This window comes from Dermacentor silvarum, chromosome 9 (assembly GCF_013339745.2).
Source record: "Dermacentor silvarum isolate Dsil-2018 chromosome 9, BIME_Dsil_1.4, whole genome shotgun sequence".
Lineage (NCBI taxonomy): Eukaryota > Metazoa > Arthropoda > Arachnida > Ixodida > Ixodidae > Dermacentor > Dermacentor silvarum.
Genome location: NC_051162.1, coordinates 155279538 through 155307443, shown reverse-complemented (window position 1 = coordinate 155307443; position 27906 = coordinate 155279538). Strand labels below are relative to the sequence as shown.

Sequence of the window (27906 nt, the reverse complement as noted above, 5' to 3'; positions counted from 1 at the left end):
CCTCACCCTCTGCACAACCTCGACAGTTCCCAACAGAATCTGTTTATTATTGTTTTTTGCAACACACTGTGGTGAAGCATATTTCTGCATACACAAGTGTTCTTCCGACTTCCAAGTCCTTCTTCACCAAATTCGTCTGAAGATTAAGGTCACACTCCATGCACTGCTGGACTCGCCGGAGTGCTGGATGGACACATGATGCAATTCAAATGTGGCGCCATGGTATTTTCCGCATATTTTTGGAATTCTACTTTTCCCGTCATGCGTGTTCCGTTGTGCTTAATTGCCTTGAAGTGCTTATGAAAATAAAGCCAGGTCTGCAGGTGGTTCAGTTCAAGTCGTTCATCAAGCTGCTGCCTTTACCAAACGTTGTCATCTGGTTTTTCTTCACAATTCCTGGATGTTCCACACGAGCACGACCCTGTCACCACTGTCTTTTATTCTTACTATTCACGAGTGCCTATTTGTAGTCCACTTTGCTCTCAATTTCCGTTGTTCTACCAGAGCACACAAGCCGGACCCATAGGTGCAGGCATGCCAGTTCTTCCGTTGTTTGCCAAGCCCCTTTTGCCAGCTCAGGCAGTAGCACAAGAACTGCAGTTTTCATAAGAACGCACTAAAAACGAAGATGAAAGGAACACATACGACAGGACGGGCGTTGAACTTCAAATTGGTGTTTATTTCAAACGGTCATCTAATTTATGCACTGCGCATCAGGTACGTCATGTACGCAACATCATACAAAAGAGTGTACAAGTCGATCAGTTCATACATAAGATTGTATGGCCAATCAGTTCACGTGCCTAGATATCTCGAAAGAAATGTCACTTCTTTTTCCTGCAACAACAAAGATGGACAGCTGACAAGTGTGTCAGCTGTCCATCTTTGTCCAGTTGTCAGCTGATTGACCATACAATCTTATGTATGATGATGCGTGCATGATGCACCTGATGCACTGTGCATAATATAGATGACCGTTTGAAATAAACGCCAGTTGGAACTTCAGCGCCCGTCCTGTCGTACGTGTTCTTTTCGTCTTCGTTTTTAGCGCGATTTTATGAAAACTGTCAAGATGAACCAACTCGGCCAAACCGAGGTATTCTTACAAGAACTGCCCTTCAAATGCTGTTGGCTTCTATGAGCATCACAGCTGCAACGCTTATAGTGTTCGCAGTTCAGGACCTGCAGCTCTAAGCTACTGGTCAAAGCGCGAGCTGATGCTTCCAGGCATGCAAAAGCTTGCGAACGCCGGACAGCCGAGTATGACTTTCTTTTGCTTTGCACTGCTGATGCCAGACACTGCTCGCCGCACCTTGTCCCCTGGCTACACCACCGTGCATTTCATCCCGCTTTCATTCTGCCTTCACCGTCTCCGGTGTTTGTTCCTCTTCGTCCACGTAGTCCTCCATTTTGAACTGAAAGTGGCGCGCGCGGAGGTGCTTCTTCAGCTTGAAATTGTTGGCCAGGCCCTTGCCGCAGTGCGGGCAGTAGTGTGGGTAGTCGCCGGCGTGCACCATGCGCTCGTGCTTCCTGACGCTGCCGAGCTCGGTGAAGCGCTGGTTACACTGGCTGCACTGGTAGGGCCGCTCGCCCGTGTGTGTCCGCATGTGCGACTTGAGGTGCACCTTCTGGTTGAACGTCTTGCCACAGTCGGCGCAGGCGTGCATCTCGGCAGTCGTCCGAGTGCAGCTTCTTGTGGCGGTTCAGGTTCGACGAGACGTTGAAGCGCTGGCCGCACTCGTCGCACTCGAACGGCTTCTCCTTGGTGTGCACGCGCATGTGTGTCTCGACGTCGTCTGCACGGTAGAAGCCCTTCTGGCACACGTAGCAGGAGAATGGGCGCTCGCCCGTGTGGGTCCGCTCGTGCATTGTGACGTGGGCCCTGCAAGCGGGTGCGGAGAGAAGTAAAAGAACTCGTTAGCAAACCTGACAACCCGCAGGAATAAAAAAATTCGTAGGAATACTCATGGACATGACAGAGAGGGGGGGGTGGGTGAGGGAGTAGCACCTCTTTGTTTGTTTGCCGTGAGCACACACCTTTTGTGGGATACATAAGCACTTTATTTACGATTGTTTATGTTCAGACGCAGCATATAGGGCGCAGAGCAAGATGAGCACAGCAGAGACCAAGAAGCAACACAGTGTTTAGATCACAGTGACTTTTTCAGCAGCTTTACTTTAGCCGATTTAGCCTGGTTCAGGAAATTGCTTGAATAAACTTGCTTGGAGCAAGTAGCCCTGTTTTGTCTTGCATTGCCACAAAAGGGTGTCACAGGTACCATATATGCATTTTTTTTCTTTTGTTGCATGCATTTTTTTTTCTTCCAATCTTGGCTTGCCTCATCCTCTAACACGTCTGGAACATTTTCAAGAATTGAATCTATTTTAGTAAATCTTGAAGCACAATTCATAAAATAGTCGAAGGAGCCCAAATTTGTAAACTTTATAGCAAACTTGGGAGAGTTAAGGAGGCTCTGAAACACTTTTTGAACATATCAAAAAAAAAAAAAAATGTTGCCGATCTGTTAACAAGGCTCTTGTGAACAAGTGAGCAAAATATTTTTGCACTGCAAGCAGCAAGGAATTTACAATCTCGTTTCAAAAGCAGCGAACAGACGGCTCATATCGCATCCGCAATGTCGTTATCGAAAGCAGTTGGCCGACCAACACTATTGGCTAATTTCGTGATCGCAAGAAAATTCTCAGCAATACATAAGTTTCAATTTTGAGCGAAATAAATTACGAATATATATATATATATATATATATATATATATATATATATATATATACGAAAGAAGAATGAGAACCGAGGGGCTCAATTTTATTAGTCATAACCACATAAAGCCAACAGACAACGAAGCCAAGGAAAGCATCGGGGAAATTAAGTGCAGTTGAAATTGGAATGTAGAAAATAATGAAGAAAAGGGAAATGAAAGTGGACGAAAAGATAACTTGTCGCCGGCGCTGCTGGTGTGTGGAGGCACGGCAATAGCAGTGGGCAAATTGACCTCTGTGCCGTCTCTCGCTTCAATGTAGGGAAAAAAAAAAAGAAATCGAAAGCCCAGCGCACGACTCTACTGGCACTAGTTGCACTTTGCCCACATCGCAGATCGCTTCGAAGATGAGGCCTGGGCGGGCATGCTCGGGCAGATCACTTTCAAGATATGGCCCACACGCAGCCGCTCTGCAGCCGTTGTTGTCAACAAGATGCCGTCTCGCCGTCTGGGGAAAATGACAATCGGCTACACACTGACTCTGGCGAATGCTTTGAAAGCAATGGATCCTTTTGACCTCATCAGTAAAATTACCAGAACCCACGACAATGACATTGCTATGGCTCTTTTAACGGACTGTGAGACTCGCATAACGCCTTTGCTTCCATAAGAAATCCAGCCAGGTTGACCGACTTCTCTGAAATAAAACTTCTTGCAAGCGCAAGCTAGCCAAGCTTGCTGACTTTGCCATAAATATGCAGTGAAACTGTGATAATTGAAACCGCCTCATTACGACGGTGCACGAGTGTTTCGCGATCGGCCGGGCACGCGCGTTGGGTTAGACGTCGGCCGCAACGTACGAAAAGTGCTGTAACAAAGGTGCGAAATGCATTCTACCGTGAAGTTGACACTTTATTGACTGCCTCCAGTACCTCTCAACCTTTGCACCCCGCCATCACGAAGATTTCACGGACGATGGTTTCGGTTTCGTTCGCGGCTTTGCTGTTTGGCGTGTGTATAGACATAATAATTTCGCGTCAACGAAGTTCCGTAACAACAAAATTTTTCACACGTCCCGTGAATTTCGTTGCAGCGGGACTTGACTGTACTTTAATGATGATGTGTGGTGTTTTATGGCGCAAGGGCCAGTTATGGCCAAAGAGCGCCATGCCAGTGTTTGTGAGTGTGCAGTGGAGCGATGAATTCTGAGAAGTTGATGAAGTGTGGCTGTAAAGGGGCCTAAAAATAATCGCTGCAAAGTGCGTAAAATATACAGGTACTAAGATCATGCAAATGACTAATGAGGTGTACTATGAAATGAAGAATGCATTGAGAAAGAGTGACACGATATTTAAAATATTTAAAAATGTAGTAATTGGACAGAAGCACTACTGCCTAAACAGAGCCCTTGAACCACAAGGGCCTGGAGGCATGTGCTTATACAAAACTACTATCACAGCAGCATCCTCTGGAGGGAGGATGTGCTATGAATTTATTGGGCTTATAACATGCAGTACCACGTCGTTTAAGAAAACGAGGACTGCTTTGGTGCTAAACAGCGGTTCCTCACCAAGAAACATGCTGGGATGCAGAGGGACATGATAGCGGTAAGCTAAAGGGAAATGTTTTTTTCTATCTGCTTCGGCATCCCGACACTCCAGGAGAACATGGAGGACGGTTAGCCTCTCACCACATCTACCACAGGTTGGTGGTTCATCCCCGGTCAACAAAAAACTATGGGTGCCAAATGTATGACCTATTCTGAGACGACAGAACAGGACATCAGTTCGCCGTGTTCTCGTTGCGGAGGGCCAGAAACCTAACTGTGGCTTAATCAAGTGAAGCTTATTATTTGTTTCTTCATCCCACAGGCGTTGCCAATGGCTTCGCAATTTCTTACGCAAGAAATGTTTCAAATCTGTTGCAGAAACAGTAGCTGTAGGATTGGTAGCGTGCGATGTTATTGACGTAGCCATTCGGTCAGCTAGCACATTACCCTCAATGCTTCTATGGCCAGGCACCCAGCATATAATGATATGCTGGTTAGATACATACGCTCTACACAGTACGGAATAGAGCTCAATGAGTATAGGATTTTTCTGTTTACAGGGTGACTTTAAAGCGTTTACGACACTTAGAGAGTCTGTAAATATGATTGATTTTTGAAGTTTAGATTTCCTTATATGCCTCACAGCTGACAATAGTGCATAAGCCTCAGCCGTAAAGATACTTGCTTCCGGGTGGAGTACACCGGATTCCGAAAAGGATGGGCCGACGGCTGCATACGACACCCCGTCACGTGACTTAGAAGCGTCTGTATAAAACTCTGTGCATGTGTACTTGGACTGGAGTTCAAGGAAATGCATTTTGATATGTGCCTCTGGTGCGTGCTTAGTGACCTCTACGAATGATGTGTCACACTCTATGAGCTGCCACTGCCACGGTGGTAACAGTTTCGCTGGAGCCATAAGACAGTGTTCAAGCAACGGAACACCCATTTCCTCACTAAGATTCCTCACACGCAAAGAGAACGGTTTTCTCGATGCCGGTCGATTTTCGAAGAGTGTGGCCGTGGTCATGTCGTTTATGGTTGAATAAGAGGGATGTTCAATGTTCGCGTGTACTCTAAGAAAATATGTAAAACTACTATATGAATGCTGCAGATGAAGTGACCACTGATTCGACTCTACGTAGAGGCTCTGGATCGGACTTGTTCGGAAAGCACCGGTCGCGAGGCGGATGCCCAGATGGTGAACGGGGTCTAGAATTTCTAATGCACTTGACGTTGCAGAATTATAAATTATAGCTCCGTAATCAAGGCGTGAGCGGACAAGACTGTTGTACAAGTTAAGGAGGAATTTTCGGTCACTACCCCATGTTGTGCGCGACAACATTTTTAAAAGGTTCATCGTCTTCAGACACCTTGCCTTCAAATATTTAAGATGGGGGATAAAGGAAAGCTTCGAGTCTAGAATTAGTCCCAGGAATTTATGCTCACTGCTCACGGATAGTTCCTCTTGATTAATCGTGAGATTAGGCACTGGTGTCATGCCTCTTTTGTTTGAGAAAAGTATGCACGTACTTTTCTTTGCATTTATTTTAAATCCATTTACATCAGCCCATTTAGACAGTTTGTTTAATCCAAGCTGTACCTGTCGTTCGCAGATAGCAATGTTGCATGATTTGAAACCTATCTGTACATCATCAACATACACAGAATAAAACATGCTGCGTGGAATAACTGTATACAGGGAGTTCATTTTTACAATAAAGAGTGTGCAACTAAGCACGCCCCCTTGTGGCACACCAGCCTCCTGGGTGAATGTTCTAGATAAAACATTGCCCACTCTTACGCGAAACGTGCGGTTAGACAAGTAGCTTTCGACTGTGTTTAACATATTACCGCGGACCCCCATCGCACAAAGATCTCGCAGAATTCCGAAGCGCCATGTCGTATCGTACGCTTTCTCTAAATCTATAAATACAGAAAGTAAAAACTGTTTATGAATAAACGCATCTCTGATGTTTGCCTCGATGCGAACAAGGTTGTCTATTGTCGACCTACCTTCTCGGAAGCCACACTGGAAGGGGTCTAGTGTTTCGTTATTTTCTAGGAAACTGATTAAACGCCGGTTTATCATTTTCTCATACAGCTTGCACAGGCAGCTTGTTAGAGCTATTGGCCTGTAGCTGCTGGCTAAGGACGGGTCTTTGCCTTGTTTAAGTATCGGGATGACTATGGCTTCTTTCCATGAGGACGGGATACACCCAGCCGCCCACATGGCATTAAAAAGAGACAGGAGTGTTTTCAGTGTTTCAGGGTGTAGGTATCTAACCATTTCATACATAATACGATCGCCACCTGGCGCCGAATTGTTGCAACATGTGAGAGATGCTTTAAGTTCGACTAAGGTAAATGGTCGATTGTAAGCCTCACTCGAAGAACCTTTGCGGTTAAGGGGCTGCCGTTCTTCGCGTTCTTTGAACTTCAGGAAAGTTTCTGTATAGTGCGATTCACTTGATACATATTCAAAGTGTTCACCTAGACAATCCGCCTGGTCTTCCAGGCTATCACCTTGGCTACTTACTAAGGGTAGGGGATGTGACTCCCGGCCTATTAGTTTATTTACCCTATTCCAGACTTTCGTTTCATCGGTGTACGAATTTATGCTGGAGATGTACTTTTCCCAACTCTCTCTTTTAGCATGTCTGCGCGTTCTCCTGCCCTGCGACTTTGCTTGCTTAAAATTTATCAGGTTTTCAGCTGTTGGGGAGTTGCGAAGCAATCCCCAGGCTTTGTTTTGCTTTTTACGTGCTTTTTGGCATTCCTCGTTCCACCATGGCAGGCGACGCTTATTAGCCAGTCCATTAGATTGTTGTATGCACCTTTCAGCAGCGTCAATGATAAAACCTGTTATATACGCCACAGCATCGTCTATGTTAAAAGAGGCAATGTCATCCCGGCCTAAATATGTTATTTGTCGAAAAAGTTCCCAGTTAGCCGAGTCAAGCTTCCATCGGGGAACGTGTGGCGAGCATCTATCTTGTTCTGTTAAGCCTAGCATAATTGGGAAGTGGTCGCTCCCAAAGGGGTTCTTGAGAACGGACCACTCCAGGTATGGCATTAGTGTACTCGATGCTATACTTAGGTCAATGGATGAATATGTGTTATGTGTAACGCTGTAATACGTAGGCTCTTTCTTGTTAAGTAATGATGCGCCTGAAGAGAACAGAAAATTTTCAATTAGGCGACCTCTCGCATCGCAACGTGAGTCTCCCCACAAAGTGTTATGTGCGTTGAAATCTCCGACAACTATATATGGCTCCGGAAGTTCATTTATGTAGTTTTGGAATTCAGTTTTATGTAGCTGATAATTGGGAGGGATGTATATAGAGCTGATAGTGATCAGCTTGTCAAACAACACCCCTCGGACAGCAACTGCCTCTAGGGGCGTATGAAGTTTTAATTCCCGGCAGGCAATACCTCTATCGACTACAATAGCCACACCACCGGAAGACACGACTGTGTCATCGCGGTCTTTACGAAAAATGGCGTATTGCCGGAGAAAGTTTGATTGTGTAGGTTTAAGGTGTGTCTCTTGTACACACAGCACCTTAGGATTAAACCTGTGTAGGATTTCTTTGACGTCATCGAGGTTGTGTAGGAGTCCTCTGACGTTCCATTGTATTATTTGTGTATTCATGTTGGAAGTGTTTTTTTGTGCTGTGTGTTTAAAAAAGAGACTAATTTAACTTACAGAGCCCTTGTCGGGCCCTGTGATGGGGCTTTTTCTTTTTTGGAGCGATCGCGAGATTCTCGCGGCTCCTTTGGCGCTTTGGCTCCTTTGGCAGGTTGTTGTGTCCATCGCCTCTTGCGAGGCGCTGGACACGCGCTCTTGCGAGCGGTTGTTTTGACGGGAAGGCCTCGTTTCGAGGGACGAGGCCCTTGAGGCCACCAGCCCGGAGGTTGATGGCCCCTTCTTGTGAGTTGGCGGAGCAGCGTTAGCTGCAGCCGCCGGGGGGGGCGGATGGCGTCACTGCCGGCTCGCTGTGTGCGGGCCGGACAGCTGCCGGAAGCCGTTGCGACGCTGCCCCCTGACGCGCCACTTCGGCAAAGGTGTTCTTTGGCAGGTAGGATACCCGCCTGCGTGCCTCCTTGAACGTTAGATTTTCCTTTACTTTAATCGTTACAATTTCTTTTTCTTTTTTCCAGGACGGGCACGACCGCGAGTATGCGGCGTGCTCGCCATCACAGTTCACACAGTGGAGAGAGTTTTCGCATGTTTCAGAGGCATGGTCACCGGAACTACATTTAGCACATGTCTGTCGGCCTCGGCAGTTCTGGGAACTGTGGCCGAAACGCTGGCACTTGAAGCAACGAAGAGGATTTGGTACATAGGGTCTGACCCGTAGCTTTACATAGCCTGCCTCGATTGTCTCGGGCAGGATGCTTGAGCCAAAAGTAAGTACTATATGTTTGGTTTTGATCTCTTTGCCGTCCCGTCTTAGCATGATTCGTTTAACAGTGATCACGTTTTGCTCGCTCCAGCCTTCCAACAGTTCAGCTTCTGTCAGTTCCATGAGGTCATCGTCGAAGACAACACCACGGCTGGTGTTCATAGTTCGGTGCGGGGATATTGTCACTGGGATCTCCCCGAATGACACTAGGTTAGGAAGCTTTTCGTGCTGTTTCGCATCGCGGAGCTCCAAAAGGAGGTCGCCGCTAGCCATTTTCGATGCTTTGTAGCCTGCTCCAAGAGCTTTCGTCAGACTTTTCGAAACAAGAAAGGGTGAGATCATTCTCACCGTCTTTTCGGGTTTATCAGAATGGATCACATGAAATCGGGGGAAGATTTGCAATCTGTTGCCATGGAATTCAAAAATATCTTCGGTGCGCCCTCGTTTGTGAGAGCGATCAGGGAGTCGGGGGAATGAAGAAAAAGCCATAAGCTAACAATGATTTCGGTAACTATGCCAGCCGCCCACCACCGAGCCCAACAAGGGGACGCTACAAGACCCGAAGGAGATGCAGACGCCAGCTGTACATAGTCACTATAACCTAATATAATAGACCCAAGGATGGATAAACTACACCAGGTTAACCCTTGCTGCCTGGAAAATAGGAAGTAAAACGAAGTGAAGAGAAGACAGGAGAGATGGAAAGTAAGAGAGAAAGACGAAGGTTGGAGGGAGAGAGAGAGAGACAGGAAAAGGCAACTACCGATTTCCCCCGGGTGGGTGAGTCCGGGGGTGCCGTCTACGTGAAGCCGAGGCCAAAGGGGTGTGTTGCCTCTGCCGAGGGGCCTTAAAGGTCCAAACACCCGGCTTCGGCTCAACCCCCAGGATCCCCTTTTCCCCGGACACGGCTAAGCCACGCACGGTTAAACGCGGGAGGGTCCGACCCTCATGTGCTCGGGTCCGTGGTGTCACAACACACCAAACGCCTGCTGACGCAGACGCCCCTGCGGGGGACTGTACTTTAATAGGGAGGCCATTCTACGATTAGTAAGGAAAGTGTTTCAGGTCCCCTTTAACAGGCATGTGTTAGGTTTGTTAAGTTAGTGTTGTTAAGTCAGGTTATTAAGTTAATATTACGAGCAAGTCAGCTTAGGACAACAGCCCAAGTCGAGTGACTCGGCTTACTGTATTTACTCAATTCTAAAGCACAAAAATTTGCTAGAACACGACGTGTGCGTTCGAAATGAACAAGAAAACAAAGCTGCAACTTGGATTGCAACAATGTCGAGCCCACTCAAGGTGGAGCCAGAATTGCCTGCACAAGTCGAATGTTGCAGTGATTGAGGTGTGTCAGGTCGCCTTGGTACAGGTATTAGCCTACTCTGCTGCCATTGCAGGCAGAAGACAGAAGAAGAGTGCACAAGGTAGCACTTCCAGCTTCTCCGCAGGGACTTTCTAATGAAAAAACATGGGTCAAACTTTCATGGCCCGTTTGCTCAGAATGTATTTTTGTTGCTGGTAGTGCTGAGGAAGACCACTTCTCGGATTTGCGTGCTGTTTTTTCTTTTACTCTGTTCCCGAATGACTTTACCAGGGCATAACAATCTCCTGTTTTTCAAAAACTGTGTTGTGAATTTATAATAAACAGTTTATTTTTAACAATTGTGGTCCTCTTGAACTATGAAATTCAAAGTTGTGTTAAATTTTTTCAAGCGAAAAAATAAAATAAAATAAATAATAATAAAAAAAACTCAACCTCGCACTCGACCGCGCAAGGCTTGAAACAGTGAAGCTAGGCGATCATAGCCCAGCATTTTCCGGAAGTGCGTGCATGCTTTTCATCTTATTACTCATGATGATGATAATGTCTTTTCGCGTGTCACGGACTTACGACCGTCACTGCGCGTTGCGTAGCGCAGCTTGAAACACCGACACCGCGTTCCACTGCGTTGCAATGCCGACAACGCATCCCAGCAGACCCGCTCGGTGAATGCGTCTCTCTCTCTCTCGCTCTCATTTTCGTTATCTCTCTCCCGAGCATAGCGCGCAAAACCTCTTCTTCACCACGCAGAGCATTGGCACGAGCGCGTGTGAACGTGCCAGCTGGGGATGAAGACGACAACGCTTGAACGCAATCATATGGTTCGCATAAATGCATGTTCTGCAAGCATGGCTGTATAGCCTAGTGGTTATGATGCTCACCTTGTGACCGTGGGTACGCAGGCTTGAATCCCGCCTCGGCCCCAAGAAAGGTTATTTCCTTTTAATTATTTCTTTGTTGCTGATGATGATAGCTTCTTGATACGAACCACAAATTACGACTGGCTTAAACAGCTTTGCTGTTGAAAGAATACGGCTTTGTTACACCCTGGGATATCTATCAAGGGACCATCACAACTTCAGCTTCCTACTGCATCCTGGGATTTCTCCAGGCTTTTCCTCAGGAATGCATATGAACCACATTGTTAGACCCTTGTAACTCTGCAACTAGTCACTCAGCTACATGAATGTTCACAGTTCCTCTAATTTTAGTGGTGTGAACATACCCTGAAAGTTCCATCCAGACATCTTCAGAAATAAAAAAGTTGGGTCTCAGGGGTAGCCTCCCTCCTTAATATGCTCGTGGAAAATACTATCTCTCGGTAGCAATGTTCAGTACATAGCGAAACTGCGATTGTACGATACGTTTTCTGGCCACTAGATCTCACGTGAACAAGAAATGGCGGGAGGCAGGCGTTGGCGATAGCAGTAGGTGCCTGGCACAGCAGCTTCCGCGCAGTACTCGCCTGCCCCTGCCTCGTGAACATACAGGCACACAATAAGCTTCCTCTTCCGGTACCAGCAGATCTGCTTACAGATTGCCGCAAGTCGCAATCACAGCCATCGCTGCCAACCCTACTGCAATAGGCACGTTCACCTATCTGTTTCACAGCATGTGTGGCCTCGTACCAGTGGAAGTGCACTGCGCGCTTCTAATAGGCGATAACCCATTTATAACCCAAGCGGTGCGAAGTGAGTGCCACATTTCCCTCTGGCAGCACCACATTACGGCGTCGCCCACCAGACAAATTTCATTTCGGTTTGCTATCGCCGGTCTTAAAACACTACGCACAGGAAAACAACCAAGCACGTCTCGGGCCACAATGATTCTCGCCGCATGGGCACGTCATACTTCCCGCCAAAACGCTCTGCCCGAAGAAGCTGCCGACCCTGGCAGAATTCGAAGAGTGCAAATGTAAGCTTGTGGAAGTCGCCAACACCGACAACGCGTGTCTCGGGCCGGTTGGGCCCCTACCAGCTCGGAGCGCATTGGCGTGTCGTGTTTTAGCGACTCCCACAACACTTCGCATTACGTAACGTCAGCTACAGTTGGGTCTGCCAAATTTTTTGAGTGACTTCGAATCGTACGTTTTCCCAGCTAGTATGCTTTTCTCGCATTCCCCCCCCCCCCCCCTCATAACGTATGGATGAGGTTCTACTATAATTATCATCACAATAAAGAGAACAGAAGACAGACTCACTTGCGGTCGCTGCTGTAGGTGCAGTAAGAGCACTGGTGCTTGCCCTCTTGCTTCTTCCGGTGCCGTGTCTGCCAATGACGGTGCAGGTGCTTGGCTGCCGAAAACGCGTCGCCGCATGCCTCGCAGCAGAACACCACGCACTGGGTGGTCATAGCGTTCTTGCCTGTACCAAACAACATACGAGGTGCTCAGGCAACAGTACTTTATAATAATAAAGTACCTACAGCAGAATCTCGACAAGAAATTTCTCAGGACCTCGGGGAATATTCGTATCCGAAATTTGCACGACACACGCCAGACCACAATCAACACACCAAAAATGAAGCTACGAGCGAGATTTATAAGGGGATCCGAGGGGACAAGATGTTTGGTCAGCCACAACCGTGCTCAAAAATAGTCAATGAAGCCAAGGAAGGCATTGGGGAGATCGAGTGCTACGTTTAATTGAAATGTAGAAGTACAGTGGAATCTCGATATAACAACATCACGCACAACGATGCCTGGCATCGGTAAAAATCCGACGTGTTGCCTTGAGGGCTGTCTCGCTCAATGGTCCTCGCGTGCCAAATGTCCAGACTTGCTGATGTCCTCGAACGCCAAAAGTGTGTGTACAATAAACAATCTCTTAACCCATGCTCACCTTTCCTGCGCCCCTTACGCTTATCTGGCTGGGGGAATGTCTTCACGAGTGCAGTGCAGGGCTCCTGCTCAACTTCGGCACGGGCAGCCTTTTTCCGTGTCTGGGCCCTGGTGATTCTGGTGGTCTGCGCATGATGAGCAAGAGCGAAAAACCCAACCAACTTAAATGAACACCAAAGAGAAATAATTAAAGCAGACAGCTGGGCTAGTTAGGAAATTGGCATTTCATGCGCTTCCAGTGCTTGAAAGAAAAAGGAAAAATAAGAGAAGAGGAAAGGAAACAAGCAAGGATAGGTAGGACACTGTGCTACCATGGCACAGTGTCCTACCTGTCCTTGCTAATTTCCTCTTCTCTTATTTTTTTCCTTTTTCTTTCAAGCGCTGGAAATGCATGAAACCAAAGAGAAAGCACTGAACCAGTTTAGAGGCTGATAAAAGCTTTTTCCAAAACGCAATCTCATTAATTTTGTGCTTATGATTACTGGAATAGAAAATGAAGGCCAAACATGCATTTCTTGGGATTTCACAACAATGCAGATTTCAATCAACACAGAAGTTCAACCAACAGGCCCAGCCACATGTTTTACGGCAATACACTTAGTGTGTGCAATAAGACACAAGAAACAGCAAATCACATCTTTTGAAACCAAGCTACGGCTGGCTGACAGACAAGGCTGCATGTTCCAAAATACTACAGGAGCTATGTCAGGCTACGTTGATCCTGATTTTGACTGCCCAGGGATCTTTAACAAGCACCGAAAGCATGCTAAGCGAGTGTTCTTTTTTGCATTCAACCACCTCGACGTAGGAGTCAAATGAGAATACCAGGGGGTTGTGTTCCTTTAAAACTTCCTCAAAGTGCAGAGAGATGGCGCCAAGATGCACCAGTTTAGAAGCAACAAGATTTTTTTGACAGATTCAACAAGATTCAAGGCAAACTCCTGAATGAGTCCCGAGTCTCTCAACAGCAAGATGTGGTTGCTGCGCCCAAGAGAAAATTTGCTTTATGCGCTTTTGTGGAGATTGCCACTTCTATAACCATACTGTCGTTCAACAAAGGCCAGAACAGCTTAAAGGCAGTTCTACAGGAACTGGGTGTCCTTCTAATTGATTCGGCTGTTGTTCGCTCTAAGCAACCAGAGACCGGAGAATAATCAAATGAATTATTAGAACAGGGACAGGTGAAGCTAAATCTCGTCATGACAGCATAGCAAGGAAAGCCTGGCTAGAGTAGGAAGCTGGTGAGGCCTGGTGGTGAGGAAGCTGGTGAGGGAAGCTGGTAAACATGTTTGAACAACATGTTTACGAACGTTCAACTTCCATTCTTTTTGAATCTTACGCTCAATTTACCACCTGTTCACAAAAATTCCTGTAGTTAGTGTGAAATTTTACATGCATACGCACAACAATGAGTAGAATACAACTATTAAGACATTATTGTAATCTGCTGCAATCGTGATTATGTGCATTTCTGGAAACCAATCATAAATGTTCTCGATAAGTATAGTCGAGATTAAAAATGTTTTCTTTTAAATAATAAAGCGGGCAAAAATTATTTTTGGGTTTATTTGCAATTATTTGTTGATAAGGAGCAACACAGGCCATGTTATAATCCTCTCCTAGGCTGCGTACGAATCGCCAAAACTTGCACAAGAAACCTACTTCTCCCACTTGAGTAAGCAAAGAAATATAACCAGGGGCACGATCTTGTACGAGTTCCAAAATGGAACGGAGGTGGTCCGTTCCATCGAGCCGCACACGATTGGTCAATTTGATCGTCACAGTTCAAATTGACCAATCGTGTGCGGCTCGATGGAACGGACCACCTCCGTTCCATTTTGGAACGCGTGCAAGATCGCGCCCCAGATGTTGGGAAACTAAAATCATATTTGAAAATAGGGGAATAAACTCTACATTGTGCATAAATTCCGTCTAATTAATTTTGCTATTACCAAAAATGAATCTCCGAGGTGTATCTGCCCTTAAATAGACACTAAAAAGGAACACTAAATCACTTTATATTGAGGTGTCAATTCCCTCAAAACTCTATTTTCATTAATTTCACATAAGCAGTTGATTGCCGGAAGAGAAAAATTAGCTCAAAGTTTCAGTTTTTTTGTTAGTTTTGTGCACACACAGCAGTGCTGGAAAGTCAGTGCGACGTAACAAGTTTCAAAATATTAGTATTTTTTTTTTTTCATATTTGTGGCCAAGTATGAGTGCTTGAGGTTTTCCAAGCCGAGTCTATAATACAAAGGTACATAATCCGTTATTACCATAAAAATTTTAACCAGTCAGCAGATGCTGTCAAAATCCATTACGTCAAGACAAGCTGGAGCCAGAACTTTCACGGTTTGCATTACCAACAGCCTTTCCCTTTTCCCGCCTTTTTTCTGGCTCGCCAAACCTCCTCTAACGGCAAAAGTGGCTGCCGAAAGTTTTTTTTTTTTTTTGCTACAGTGGCCCTCGAACGTGCACCCCAAAGCACGATAAATGAGTGTTTTTCATAAACGTGCAGCCGCCACGCCCGAGCCAAATGCGTGACCAACTTTATGCATTGTATTCTGTATTATGTATAAAATTCAGTATGTATTACAGTCAAACCTCGATATAACGAACTTCGATTTATTTATTTATTTATTCAAAATACCTTACAGGCTCGAAGATTTGGGTAAGGGGAGCTTCAAAAATTTTACATAGTATAAATAGCATACAATTATACAGAACACAAAGCACTTTGTTAATAATAATACAAGGAAGAATCAAGTTTAAACAAACTCTAAAATCTTCAGATCAAAAAAAGAAAGAAAAAATGCATACAAGATGCATCGCAGCAAAAAGTTATTTAAAGTAAGAAATGCATGTTTATGTCGTGACAGAATTTTTCTTTGTTAGCTTCAGCTACCAGGATATTGGGAAGGTCGTTCCACAAGCGGATGACACGTGGAAGCGCAGATGAGTTAAACGCGTATGTTTTAACATAGATGCGCGATACCATAGAATTTAACGAAATTCGCGATGTAACAAACCATTCTTATTTCCCCATCTTAGTTCTAATTAACTAATGAAACTTCGATATAACGAAATTCTTCGTTGCAAGTGCAACTTCGTTATATCGAGGTTTGACTGTATTTACTGTATTTTGTATTGTATTATGTATAGGTATTTACACAAGTATTATGCCTTTTATGTATTGTTATGCATAAAAGCTGCCAAGTCATCATGGTAGGGGCTTGAAAGGGACGATCGAATTTTCATCAACTGTGGTAGACTCAAGCCACAAATTTAATGTGCGAGATGGCCATCATACCTGACAACCCTTGGATACCGTTTTCTGCGATTTCTGTTGCTTTCCCGTAGACGTTTCTGGAAGGAGAAGGATTTAATGGTAAGTGCATCATCAAAAAACACTTTGTCTTTATGATTTCAACACGACTGAGGCGCTTTGGAATTGCCGACACCACAGCATGCGCTCGAAGGCCAACTGGAGCAAAATTTTGCATCACATAAAAAATATTTACAGTAATAATGCAGCTACAGAGAAGGTGCCGAGCAAAATGCTAACGACTGCTTAAGAAACAATTAGCTAAATTGTTCGTTTTTAAAACTGAAGTCACACACAGTTCCAATGCATTTTGGAATCTGGGCAAAGCAAAAATTTTGTGAAGCAGTTAATGAAACGCTACAGTCAAAACTCAATATACTGAACACTGATATAAGAAATTATTGGATAAAATGAGGTAAATATAAAATTTGGTTGGTCATGCTTCATTTCAATAGAGCATTCTACGGCTGCAACGATACCGAAAATGTGGTATCCAACTAAATTTCGGTTATAGTGAAGCAAATTTTTGTTTGCAGGTGTTTCAAAACATATATCCCTCGTGACAAAAGTGACAAATACAGTCGCCGGCCAATTTTTTTAGACGCCCGACAATTCGTACCTTGGAGATTATTTGAACTTCCATGCAGCACTGACACCTACTTCTAGAACTAAATAATAACTGAAACTTAGGACGCCGCACAACGTTTCGGGCATGAACTGCAAGCACATTGCCGGAGGCATGGCTGCTACAAACAAAGTAGCCATCATATCTACTGGCACGAAACCACCGCTTTGGTTCCCGACTCGCACTGCAATGGGGCTGGTTAGGCCCAGTGGCCTAAGCATTGCAGCCTTGTGTAGTCTGTTTCGGTAGTTTTCCGAGCGTAGTGGAAACATCACGCCATTGTTTTCGAGCCAGGCTAGTACAGAAAAGTGATCATTTTCATATAGATGCAAAAATTATTCTTTGTTTTGATAACGCATCATACCAACGGGCCCAGCCACATGTTCTACTGAACTACACTTGCTTGCTGCATGTTATGCTATTACGCACTACATACTAGTATTGCAATTAGTGAGTGCAATATGACACAAAAGACATCTTTTCAAACCAAGGTAGAGCTTGAAATGTCTTGGCTGATAAACATGGTTCCATGTTCCAAAGCACTGCAAGTGGTGTGACATGCTAGGTTGATCCTGATTAATTGTGACTGCCTAGGGTTCTTTAACAAAAAAAAAAAAAAAAAAAAAAAAAACAATGCACGCAAAGTGATTTTTTTTTTTCCGCATTTCCCCACCATAAAATTCCAGCCAACCTTGGGACTTCACCAGCAACCTTATACTTAGTATATTCACTGCCGCACCACATTCAGAAGTCTCGATTCTTGTGCGTGATGGCTCAGTGGTGGGTGACTCGACAAATTCCTCAGGTGTGTCATGACCCACCAGATAGTCACCAGGGAGTTGTGTTCCTTTTAAACTTCCTCAAAGTACGGCGCCGCAGTGCATCAAAACAGAAGCACCAAGAAGAACCCCGGTGGGTAAAAATAAATAAAAGGTTAGAACGTGCCTTAGAATGAGAGAAAAAAGAAGAAAAAAAGAAAGAACACTCACTACTAGTTTGCGGCGGCTGCTGGAGGACCTTCATGTGCACGATCGTGAGTTTCTGTGGCGAGTCTGTGCCAGATGCACCACTTTGTTGATTTGAAGCGGGATACATGTGAACCGGCACACGAATCGGTTTGCCGGCATCCTTCGCCTTCACTAACATGGTAACTCTGGACTGGCTAGCAATGGGCAGTGACGAGTTCCGCATTGTCTGCGTAATGTTCGCCCCGGCGGGCTGCAGAATACACCGGCGCACAATCACGGGACCCGGGGTCCCCGATGGAACGGGGGCTCCGGCCACGATCACTCGGCTCTTCAGTGAAGTCTCGGAGGAGACCGATGAAGTGGTTTTCGCCTTCTTCGCATCGGGAGTTTGCGTGTCAGCGGGAGCAGGCCTTTTTTCCGAACTCTGGTGGACGAATTTGAACGAAACCTGCGTGTCGGGAAGGATGCATTCGTCACTGCTGGTTAGGCCCGCTGCGTAGCAGTGGTCCTCGTTGCAAGGAGAGCTTCCCGATACGCTGTTACGCACTCCGCCTGCTTTCGCGGGCGACGGACTCTCCGTGACAACGCAGTAGTCCGTGGTCGAGACGGTCTCGCAGGCTACGTCGAGGTTTGCCGTGTCCACGATGACCGCCGACGAAACGGACGCGTCGTCACCCCCAACTGTTTCATTCGCAGCGCAACAACTTGGACCGCAGGCCGGCCCCACAATAACTGCATTCACGGCATCATCTTCGGTCATCGTTGAAGCGTTGTTTGCGGATGAGGTTCCATCTTTCGGACAGGTAGAGCAGTCACTCAGGTTTTCTCGCTGTAGCAACTCGCATACTTCATCTAATTTTGCAGCTGCCTTGTCTTGAACGGTGCTATCGACTTGAGCCTTGGCCCTGACAGACAGAAATAAGAAGAAGCATGGTCAGTCAGCGGTTGCAATCAGAAAAGCATTTAAATACCGTCACATTCCTCGATGTTTGACGGATCTATCTTGTGTAAAGTATTACGGCACAAGAGTCATACAAGTAAGTCTGGGGAAAACGGCTATCCACAAGAAAATCTGGGCACGCATTCAGAAAAATTTGTCTTACACAAGTGCTGTCTGCAAATGACCACCGTTGCAGCATTCGCCTTGTCATATGAATGCCACCAGGGTTGGCAGGCACCTGAATGCCAGCCATTGAGGAAATGCTCTTAGGTAAAAGAAAAAGCTTTGTGAATGAAGGCACTGACTATGCTTTCCAGGAGAATGAAGCGAGTGACTGTAGGGAACACCGAGTGAGTTTTTGTCAAAACATTTGAACAAACAAAACAATATTGTTGCCTAAATGGCTTGTGAGCTATGTCTTCCAGCAGAAAGACAAATGACCAAAGGCTGCATTAGGTACATTGTGTACCCTATTCTAACTGTGCACTTCAAAGGAAAGAAAATGGGGGAAGTGTCGGAAAATAGTTTGTGCATTACTATCGGCTACAATGCCGAAACTGAGTTAAGAACCAGAGCCATTTCATTTCAATTCACTTATTTACCTTAAAGGGCCCCTAAACCACCTCAGATATTTTTTGAACATTTCAAGCAAACATGCGCATCGAGTTCAGAATGCTGTCACAATCAACGATGCCAAAGGCTGCAGCGCTACGCGCCGCGGGCCCACCACAAAAAAAAAAAAAAAAAAAGAGAAAAAAAAAAAAACATGCCGTCCTCCTGTCCTGGCCTTTCCGGTATCCGAAGCGGTCGTCATGATGTCACCAGGGTGCATCTGGTGATGTCAACGGCGGTGACGATGTCCATTCGTCGAACAACAACCTACGACTTCTGGTTTGTCTGCTAGCAGGTACACGCGCTCCCTGCTCTTTCTCGTGTTGCTCGCTTGTGCGCACTAGCGAATCAGTAATTACAGCCCGCAACTCAAGTGCCAAATCAGTCACGTTCGAACACAGTCGTGCTTAGCAGTCTGATTAGCTGCGTGAACAGAATGCAAGACAGTGTTGGCCTTTCCAGACGTGCGCGCGACACACGGCATGCTTCGCATGAGCACCGGCCGGCATGGCAGCAACAGCGGGTAGCTGAGAAGCGCTGAGTCGCGGCTAAGACTCGTCTACGTTACCGGCACGGTGATTCGCCGCACGCCATTTGCCATTTGTGGGCCGCCGTTCGATGGCGGTTTTCCTCGCGAACGGCAAGATTTCCTTGCCGTAGAGAGGATGAGACCGGGACCCATTTGTGCAGCAGCCTCACCACTCCCGCTGCAGATCGCTCGATGGCGCCGATATCGTCGCTAGGCCTTCTCCGATTCACTTCAAAGCTAAAGCAGACAACGCTTTGGAATAAATCGCCGACGCTCACAAGCCGCAATATTTTCTTAGCATTGTTGTAGCACTTAGCAATAATTGTACACAAAGAAGAAAATACGCTGATATTAGCGGTGCCATTGGCTGCAATGCGAGCACAGATGAGCCGGTCGTCTGCCGCCGGTAGCCGTGCACTGCAGCTGAGCTCGACAAGTATCGGAGCTCTCGTTCGTGTTTCACGTTTGGCAGTGGATATCGTTTTTCATGAAACGTACAATTTACGGATCACTTTATCTAGGGGAAATTATTTTGCTTGGAACAGAAGCTGCAGCCGATGTTTGCGTGGCCACTGGCGGAGGCGCGCAGCTTCGCGGTTGTCAGTTGGCACGTCGGTCGTGCGGTGGGCGGTGCGCCAGCCGAACTGCCGTCTACTTCGGACACCTCTCGTGCAGCAGACGTTTACGGCACTGGGGGCCGGTTCGCCGTCGGTGTATTTGCCGCTAGTCTGGACATGCCTTAACCAAAAGTGGACAGTGTATTGAGAAGCACGTTGGCAATGACGTATGCCACGGGACATTTGGATGAACTCTTGGCGAGGAGGAGAGACCAGCCAACGAGGAGAGTAGCGAAGGAAAAAGCGAAACGAGCGAGGGCCGTGTTTCCATCATCAAACACGTGTAACTCCGCTATCATGGCACCATTTCGAAAAATTCTCGCAGCTATATGTAGGTTGTAGACTCGTGCACAACTACAACACCACAGCTAAATTTCGACCTCTGGGTGGTTTAGGGGCCCTTTAAAGACCCCACAAGGGGGTATTACATAAGGGGTGGGTGTACATAAAGAATCAATAAAACATTCAAAATTGCAACTGGTATTCAGTCACATTGGCAGAAAAAGATGATGGACAGGTGATAGTGACGATATTGTGAGGAAGGCCGTTCCAGTCTTAGGCTGCACGAGGAAAAAAAGATGATGAACACAGTTCTTACACATGTACGAGAAACTTGCAGTTGATGACTAGTGCGACGAGATATATATGCGGGTGGGGTGATGCAAGGAGCACCATCAAGTGAAGAATAGAAAAGCTTGTGGAATAGAAAAAGTGTTGCTATGCGCCGGCGGAGTGATAAAGTTTGGAACTCAGATTCCGCTTTAAAGGCAGTAACACTGACTTTGTGAGAATAAGAGTGAATGAATCTGGCGGCACGATTTTGTACCGCTTCAAGGTCATCTACGAGGCATACTTTATACGGGGACCATATGGCTGACGCATGATGTCGGATCTGATGGAGCTTTCCATTCTGCTGCGAAGGGTGAAATGCAGTGGCTCGTTAACGGACGACTGACACGTCCACATTGAGAAGAGTTGGCAAGATTGAAGGTGCGCTCAGTGGCGTCATCGCCAGTCCAGGAAGGAAAAGGCACGTGATGAGCGGACTGAGCACCTGAATGACGAAGTTGAAACGATTAGTGGCCTGCGCAGTTGCAATGCCACCAAGCCCACCTGCAAACAGGTGGGCTTCAACAGAACAAGGAGGTCGCAACAGAACAAGTTTCAAGTTTTGCGGCGCCGCATTAATTTTGACGACCTGGGGTTCTTTTAACGTGCCCTCGGCCGGCACATGCGCATCCTTGCATTCCGCCACCACGGCTGGGAATCAAACCCGCGACCTTGCGGTCAGCAGCACAACGCCAGAGCCACTGAGCTGCCTGGGCAGATGCGTGGAAAGGTGGTCTTGTTGGCGACACGTCACTAGATATACAGCGCAGTTACAAAGGACGGACAGGAGCAGACACAGACAACACCGACTTAGAAGAAATTGTATTGCAAATGTCAAACAGCAGACATACACTCGGAAAATCATTGAAGCTGAAAAATTTCATGCAGTCAGGCAATTCCCGTGTAAACACTTTCTCGACAGCCCTATGAATGAAAGAGTTAAGCTTCCTTGCACCTGCTCAGTGAGAGTCGCTTGCCGAGTTGGAAGGAGTTGTGCCGTCGTGTGGTTGATGTTTTATCAACATGCATGGGTTTGGCACGTGCTCTTCCTGCCGAACCTTTGTGTGGTGTGGCGCACAATGGCTGCGCCATGCTGGTGGTTATGTGTGTACATAGCTAAGCCATGTAACAATGGTGAAGAACTAAAGACTGTCAAAAAGTACAACTCAAAGGGTTGCTAATCAGAAGCACTAGATCAGTTTAGACTGATAAAGTATCCTTTCAAAACTTTATTTTTTGTTAAGTTTCGCTGTAAGAGATTGATTACTACCATAAGAGACCATGAAGGATAAGTTTTCACTTCTTGCACTTCAAGCCGAAATCCCAGTGCCACGATGTCAGCATGACAACACAGATTTCAAAGTATTTTCTCCTTATTGGGCTGTAGTGGGGTAATCCTTGAAACTTCTGTGTAATTCCTTCAGAATACAACATAGTGCATATTTACTGATAACCAATTAACTAGACTCAAACAGGGTCAGTTAATATCTATGATGCCGTGGCGAGCTGGCACTAGACTTCCAAGTGACTAAACTAGAGTTCAATGTGGTGTTGCCACATTGGTATCTACGTCTATTGTGACTTAGCAAGCGTATTCTCAGTGTGAGTGGATTTTCGCGTACCATAGAATCATGACTGACTTATCCAATAAATACGAGGGCGATTCAGAAAGTGATGCCTCTAAGCCCACTGCTTTGCCAATAGTACAGTAAACATTTTGAACACTTCTCATTAGAGAGTAATCGAGCAATCCATGGCATTCAGTGGCGACGTCCGGTTAAAACAGCGGGCTGTAATTAAATTTCTGACTGCGGAAGGTTGTGCAGCCATCAACATTCATTGCCGTCTGACCACAGTTCACAGGGATGCCTGTGCTGACATCAGCAGTGTGCGGAGTTGGGCAAGGACTGCGTAAGACCAAAAGATAGCCGCATCAAATCTCCACACAAGCCACCACCTTCCGCACTCAGAAATTCAATTACAGCCCGCTGTTCCAACCAGACGCTGCCACTGGATGCCATGGTTTGCTTGATTACTCGGAACGAAAGGGGTAGAAAGGCGAGGCAAGTGACATTCTATAGCTTAAACATCAGTGCATTATTGATAAAGATTTCAAAATGGTTGCAGTACTAGTGGCAAAGTAGTGGGCTTGGAGGCATTACTTTCTGAATTGCCCTGTATAACTTTTTTTTAAATGTTTCTTTACTGCTGGATTCACAGAGACGAGATGGATTACCCATTCAGTCCACAGACGACAGTCACATGGCTAAGGCACAACAAATTGCGTCGCTGCCAGCTTGTCTGTGACATTTTTGCATGTAGCATGATTTGGTGGCACTGAGCTACATCATGTTCATCCACTGGCTGAACTGGCAATCTGTCCCCGTCGTGTGAATCCCACTTGTGCCGAAGAAGACGGACAACACTCAAATGACAATTGCAGTGGCCAGCACAGTTGTCGTCACCAAACCTTAACAGACGGCATTCATACACAAGTAATCACTGGTGCTTGGATATATTCGAGAATGTACAACACTACTATTAGCATTGTACATGCAATCTGATTAGAGCAGTGTCTCTCGCAATAGATTTGGTCACAACATTCAAGATAACAATAGATCGATAACAGTGATAACAGGGTGAATGACAGTAACTGGCACAAAAGTACAAGAACAATGTATGTATGACAATATGCAGTGTGCCTTTTTCAATAAAATTTGTTGTCAGTGGTGAGTGTGCGCCCCTGTCCATATGCTGTACGTCTAAATATACATTCCTGTTTCATATGTAGCAGGAAATGCAACAAAGGCTAGAGACTTTTCTCACGGCTTGCCTTCGCAACTCGGAAGCATAGCACATGAAAGAAAGGTATGGCATTGCGTCATGCAATTTGACGTTACAAGTCTTGTACTTTTATGTTGCAAAATACAGCAATCATTCACTGAAGGCATCGCAGCCCTAAACCTATTTGCCACTGAACGATCAGAGCGACACATCACCCCACCTAACGTTCTGCCATTCTTGACTGCGCTTCCCTTCTCTTGGCATCCATTCTGTAATTTTAATGGTCCACCGGTTATCTTCCCTATGCATTACCCCATGGCCTGCCCAGCTCCATTTTTTAACGGCGGAGCTGTTGTAGGTCGAGTCTGCACCGTCCGTCCATCCGCTGGTGTCACGCAGGTCACGTGACCAGGAGAGGATGAGAGCCAGGCCAGGGGAGGGCAGGTCACGTGACCAGCGGAGGAGGGGAGGCGATGAGTATAAGAGGTGTTTCTCTGCGGCATGCCCTTTTGGATAACGCGCAGAACTGCCGCTGTCCGCGTTTCCCTGCGTTCGTGCGCATTGTCCCTGACTGCAGCCGATGCCTCTGGCGGCAGCTCGGCCAGAGAACTGGACATTCGTCGAGTAGTGTCGGAAGTCGTCTCTTCTAGCCTCGCAATGTTTCAATACAACATAAGTTCATGTTGTAGATATGTGTTTACTTGTGTTTACACAATTGCATCCATCCCGTGCAACACATGCACATGTAACACTCGGTGTAACTAACACAGCTTCGCTGTTCGATCATCTTCACGGAGTGGAAGGAAGGTATAATTTTTTCTCTTAATGTAAATTACAATATCAGCTATCCCTGTTTTTTCTCTGATCCACACTGCTTTCTTCCTGTCTCTTAACATTATACCTAATATTTTTCGTTCCATCGCTCTTTGCACGGTCCTTAACTTTTTCTGGAGCTTCTTTATTAACCTCCAAGTTTCTGACCCATATGTTAGCACCAGTAGAATGCAATGATTACACTTTCCTTATCAACGACAGTGGTAATTCTGGAAGATTATCACTGTCATTGAAATAAAGCACAGCTCTGTTCAAACATGCTGCCAATCACAACGGCAGAAGACGTCTCAAAGCACCTATATAGCTCTGTTCAAACATGCAGCCAATCACAACGGCAGAAGCCGTCTCAAAGCACCCACCTGGCTTTGGCAAGCCGGGCACGTATCTCCTGCAGTTGCTTGCACAACTGCAACATGTCACTGTCTGATAAGCCTTGCATTGTCGCTCCTTCCTCCTGCAGCTTCTCCTGCTGAGAGGGTTGCTCCTCTTCCACTGCAAAGACAACCACACCTCTTGGAGCGCCAGACAAGCTCTTAAACACAACAGTGCCTCTAAGCTGCAATGGTAAAATTTGTAGCGCACATTTTTTCTCTTCTCTTTGGTCATGTACACCAAATGATACTACTGAAAGTTTTAGGGACACCGATGGGCTCGATTTCTGTTAATCACGACCATGTATAGCCAACAGACAATCAAGCTAAGGAAAGCATCAGGGAAATTAACTCGAAAATAATAAAGAAATAGGAAATGAAAGTGGGTGGAAAGATAACGCGTCGCTTGTGGGAGACGAATCCACAACCTTCGCATTACGCGTGCGTTGCATTACCAATTGTGCTACGGCTATCAAATTGTCCAGTAACTTGGGTATTTATGTTTACTAGATCTAGCCCTGGGAGTGTTAGCCAGCGCCCCTCAGAGCCAAGGTGGGCGGACGTGGAACACCCTTTTCTATCCGATGGCATCACGTAACACGTGAACTTAGGAGAGCAAGCATGCGGCTGAAAAACCATCGTACGCTATCTAATGAGATCAAGGCTGCCAGATTCGAGACCCTTGCTATGAATGAATGAAAGAGGAGAAGGGGAAACTGAGGGGCTTGATTTTTGTTAATCATGGCCATACAAAGCCAACAGACAATGAAGCCTTGCTTCATTGTCTGTTGACTTTATATGGTACTGAAAGCTGTGTAGTTTTTCAGTAAGCCAATTTGAAAGATTTGCATGTGCAATTTTGCAATAAAATTTCAGTATTCCCTTTAACTTCATTGAAATAGTGCAGCTCGCTTCCAGCTAAAAACCACACTAATTGGCTTTTGACAAAACTGCCTCACTGAGTTTGCACTGGAGCTTACTGAGGAATGCCACAGGTACACTTCAGGGCCTTCAAGGACGTCGACGGTGTGCCCATTAAGACACCTGTTAGCATGTTTAACATGTTGCCATAAGTCTCGGAGACCATGAAATTGTCCAACATTCTCCTGCACGCTCCGCTCAATGGCACTCGTAAAACCAAATCATAAAACTCTGCGACCACAGAATTGGTTATTACACTGCTGCAATCTGCTTGATGGAGCTCGTAAACCGTAATTTTGGTAATTTAACTGAACTTTACAAGTTTATTTTCAATCTGAAAGAAGCAATAATATATTTTTATCCAGCCTTTGCAGTGACCCATTGGAACCATTTGTGAACTAGGAGAGTAAAGTTATATGGCAACTTTTATCTCTTTTTCTTGCAGGCAACACAGCGTCCATATGACAGTCATGAGGCCCTTGATTCAAACAACAAATAATCGCCATTTTTTCTTTATTGCAGAGATGCTCCATTGTGATGTTACACGGATGGCTAGATTCTGAACTTCTGAATACTTAACACACTGAAAATCGAAAAAAAAAAAAAAAAAGTGGCACGACTGCCCAAAAGCTCAAAATTACAAGTAATGTTTCACTGTGATTTCAAGTCTTAGAGCACAAGGTCTCAAAAAGAGGACTGCGCTTGTCGCACAAATAGCGTAGATTGACACATGAACCAAACTTTGACAAATAAATAAATAAATAAATAAATAAATAAATAAATAAATAAATAAATAAATAAATAAATAAATAAATGCATTCTCCACACAAGGAGTAATACGAAACGAATACGCTCTTTTCTCAATGCACAACTCGTGCAGTTTCCGCTATGAATGAATAGACAACCAAAGATAGCATGTCTCGCGATTAAGACATGCTACACTACCTTTGCGCAGGGCGGCACGTAGACAATTATCTATACGCTGTTTATGAATGAAGTGCGCCTACCGATACATAACTAAGGCTTAAATATGAGTGAATTTCACAAAAAACGGGCCTCTTAAGCGGTAACGTGAAACAAGTACGCGTCAGCAGTCATAGATGACATAGATGATAGCCTGCGTTGTTAATGGTCGTCAAACACAACTGTCCGCACGCTTTTATTTCTGTTCGACAGTCTGTCAGCGCCTCTCTCTAGTTCATGCTTTTCAAGATCAGTTGTGATGCAGCATTCGTGTAGAGCTTTTGCTCAATTTCAGCCTCGACTGCCTTTGTACTGCTGCTGCCGTCATAACACCGTGAAGCCGCTGGCTCGCAATGCAAACGTTACAGCGAACACCATTTTTTTTTTTTCGCGTAGTTTACGGAGAAAGTTCACGGTGAAACCACGCGTTCATGCCTCTATCGGTTCATGTAAAACTTATGCAACGAATCATCAGCGAGCAGCTGTGAGCATTTCAAACGAATAGTTACAAGTTTCCGAACTACGGCGTGGCGTGATTCTTCAAATGGCGCATGGGACAGTGGCAGTTGCAACGTCGGCAGTACGCTAACATCACTTTCATGGCAGTTAAGGAGTGAGAGAGAAACAAACTCACTGGCTGGTGGTTGTAGCCCCGCGAAAACACCGCGCGCCGCTGGCCGATTTACTGGTCACGCTAGCCTCTTTTCAGAGACGCATCACTTCCCGCCGAACGAGACGACAGGATCGTCAAAAGGCTCATAGGGCGCGGCGTGGCTGTTGTAGGTTTGTTATATGATCCTTTTTACTACAGGTACAGGCACTTTAAAGTCACCGGTGGTACAACTACGGTAAACTTTTCTAGTGTACGGCAAGCATGCTAGGGTTACGGAGGCCAGCTATAAAAGTAGGGTTGCATGCCACACAAGCGCACTATCCGTTAGCCAGCGTCTCTAGCCAGCGTCTACAGGCGGAC

At 45.8% G+C, this 27906-nt stretch overlaps 1 protein-coding gene across 1 annotated transcript; it reads right to left on the bottom strand.

Moving 5' to 3' along the window:
- Nucleotides 1–26: 26 nt before the first annotated feature.
- On the bottom strand, nucleotides 27–27906 carry LOC119464552 (zinc finger protein 184). The gene is made up of 8 exons (XM_049656361.1): nucleotides 27568–27906; nucleotides 25038–25170; nucleotides 17775–18658; nucleotides 16146–16201; nucleotides 12837–12960; nucleotides 12197–12359; nucleotides 1720–1882; nucleotides 27–1628 (listed from the first exon to the last, which is right to left on the bottom strand). Coding segments are annotated over exons 1-8 (1800 nt in total). The 5' UTR covers nucleotides 27569–27906; the 3' UTR covers nucleotides 27–1352.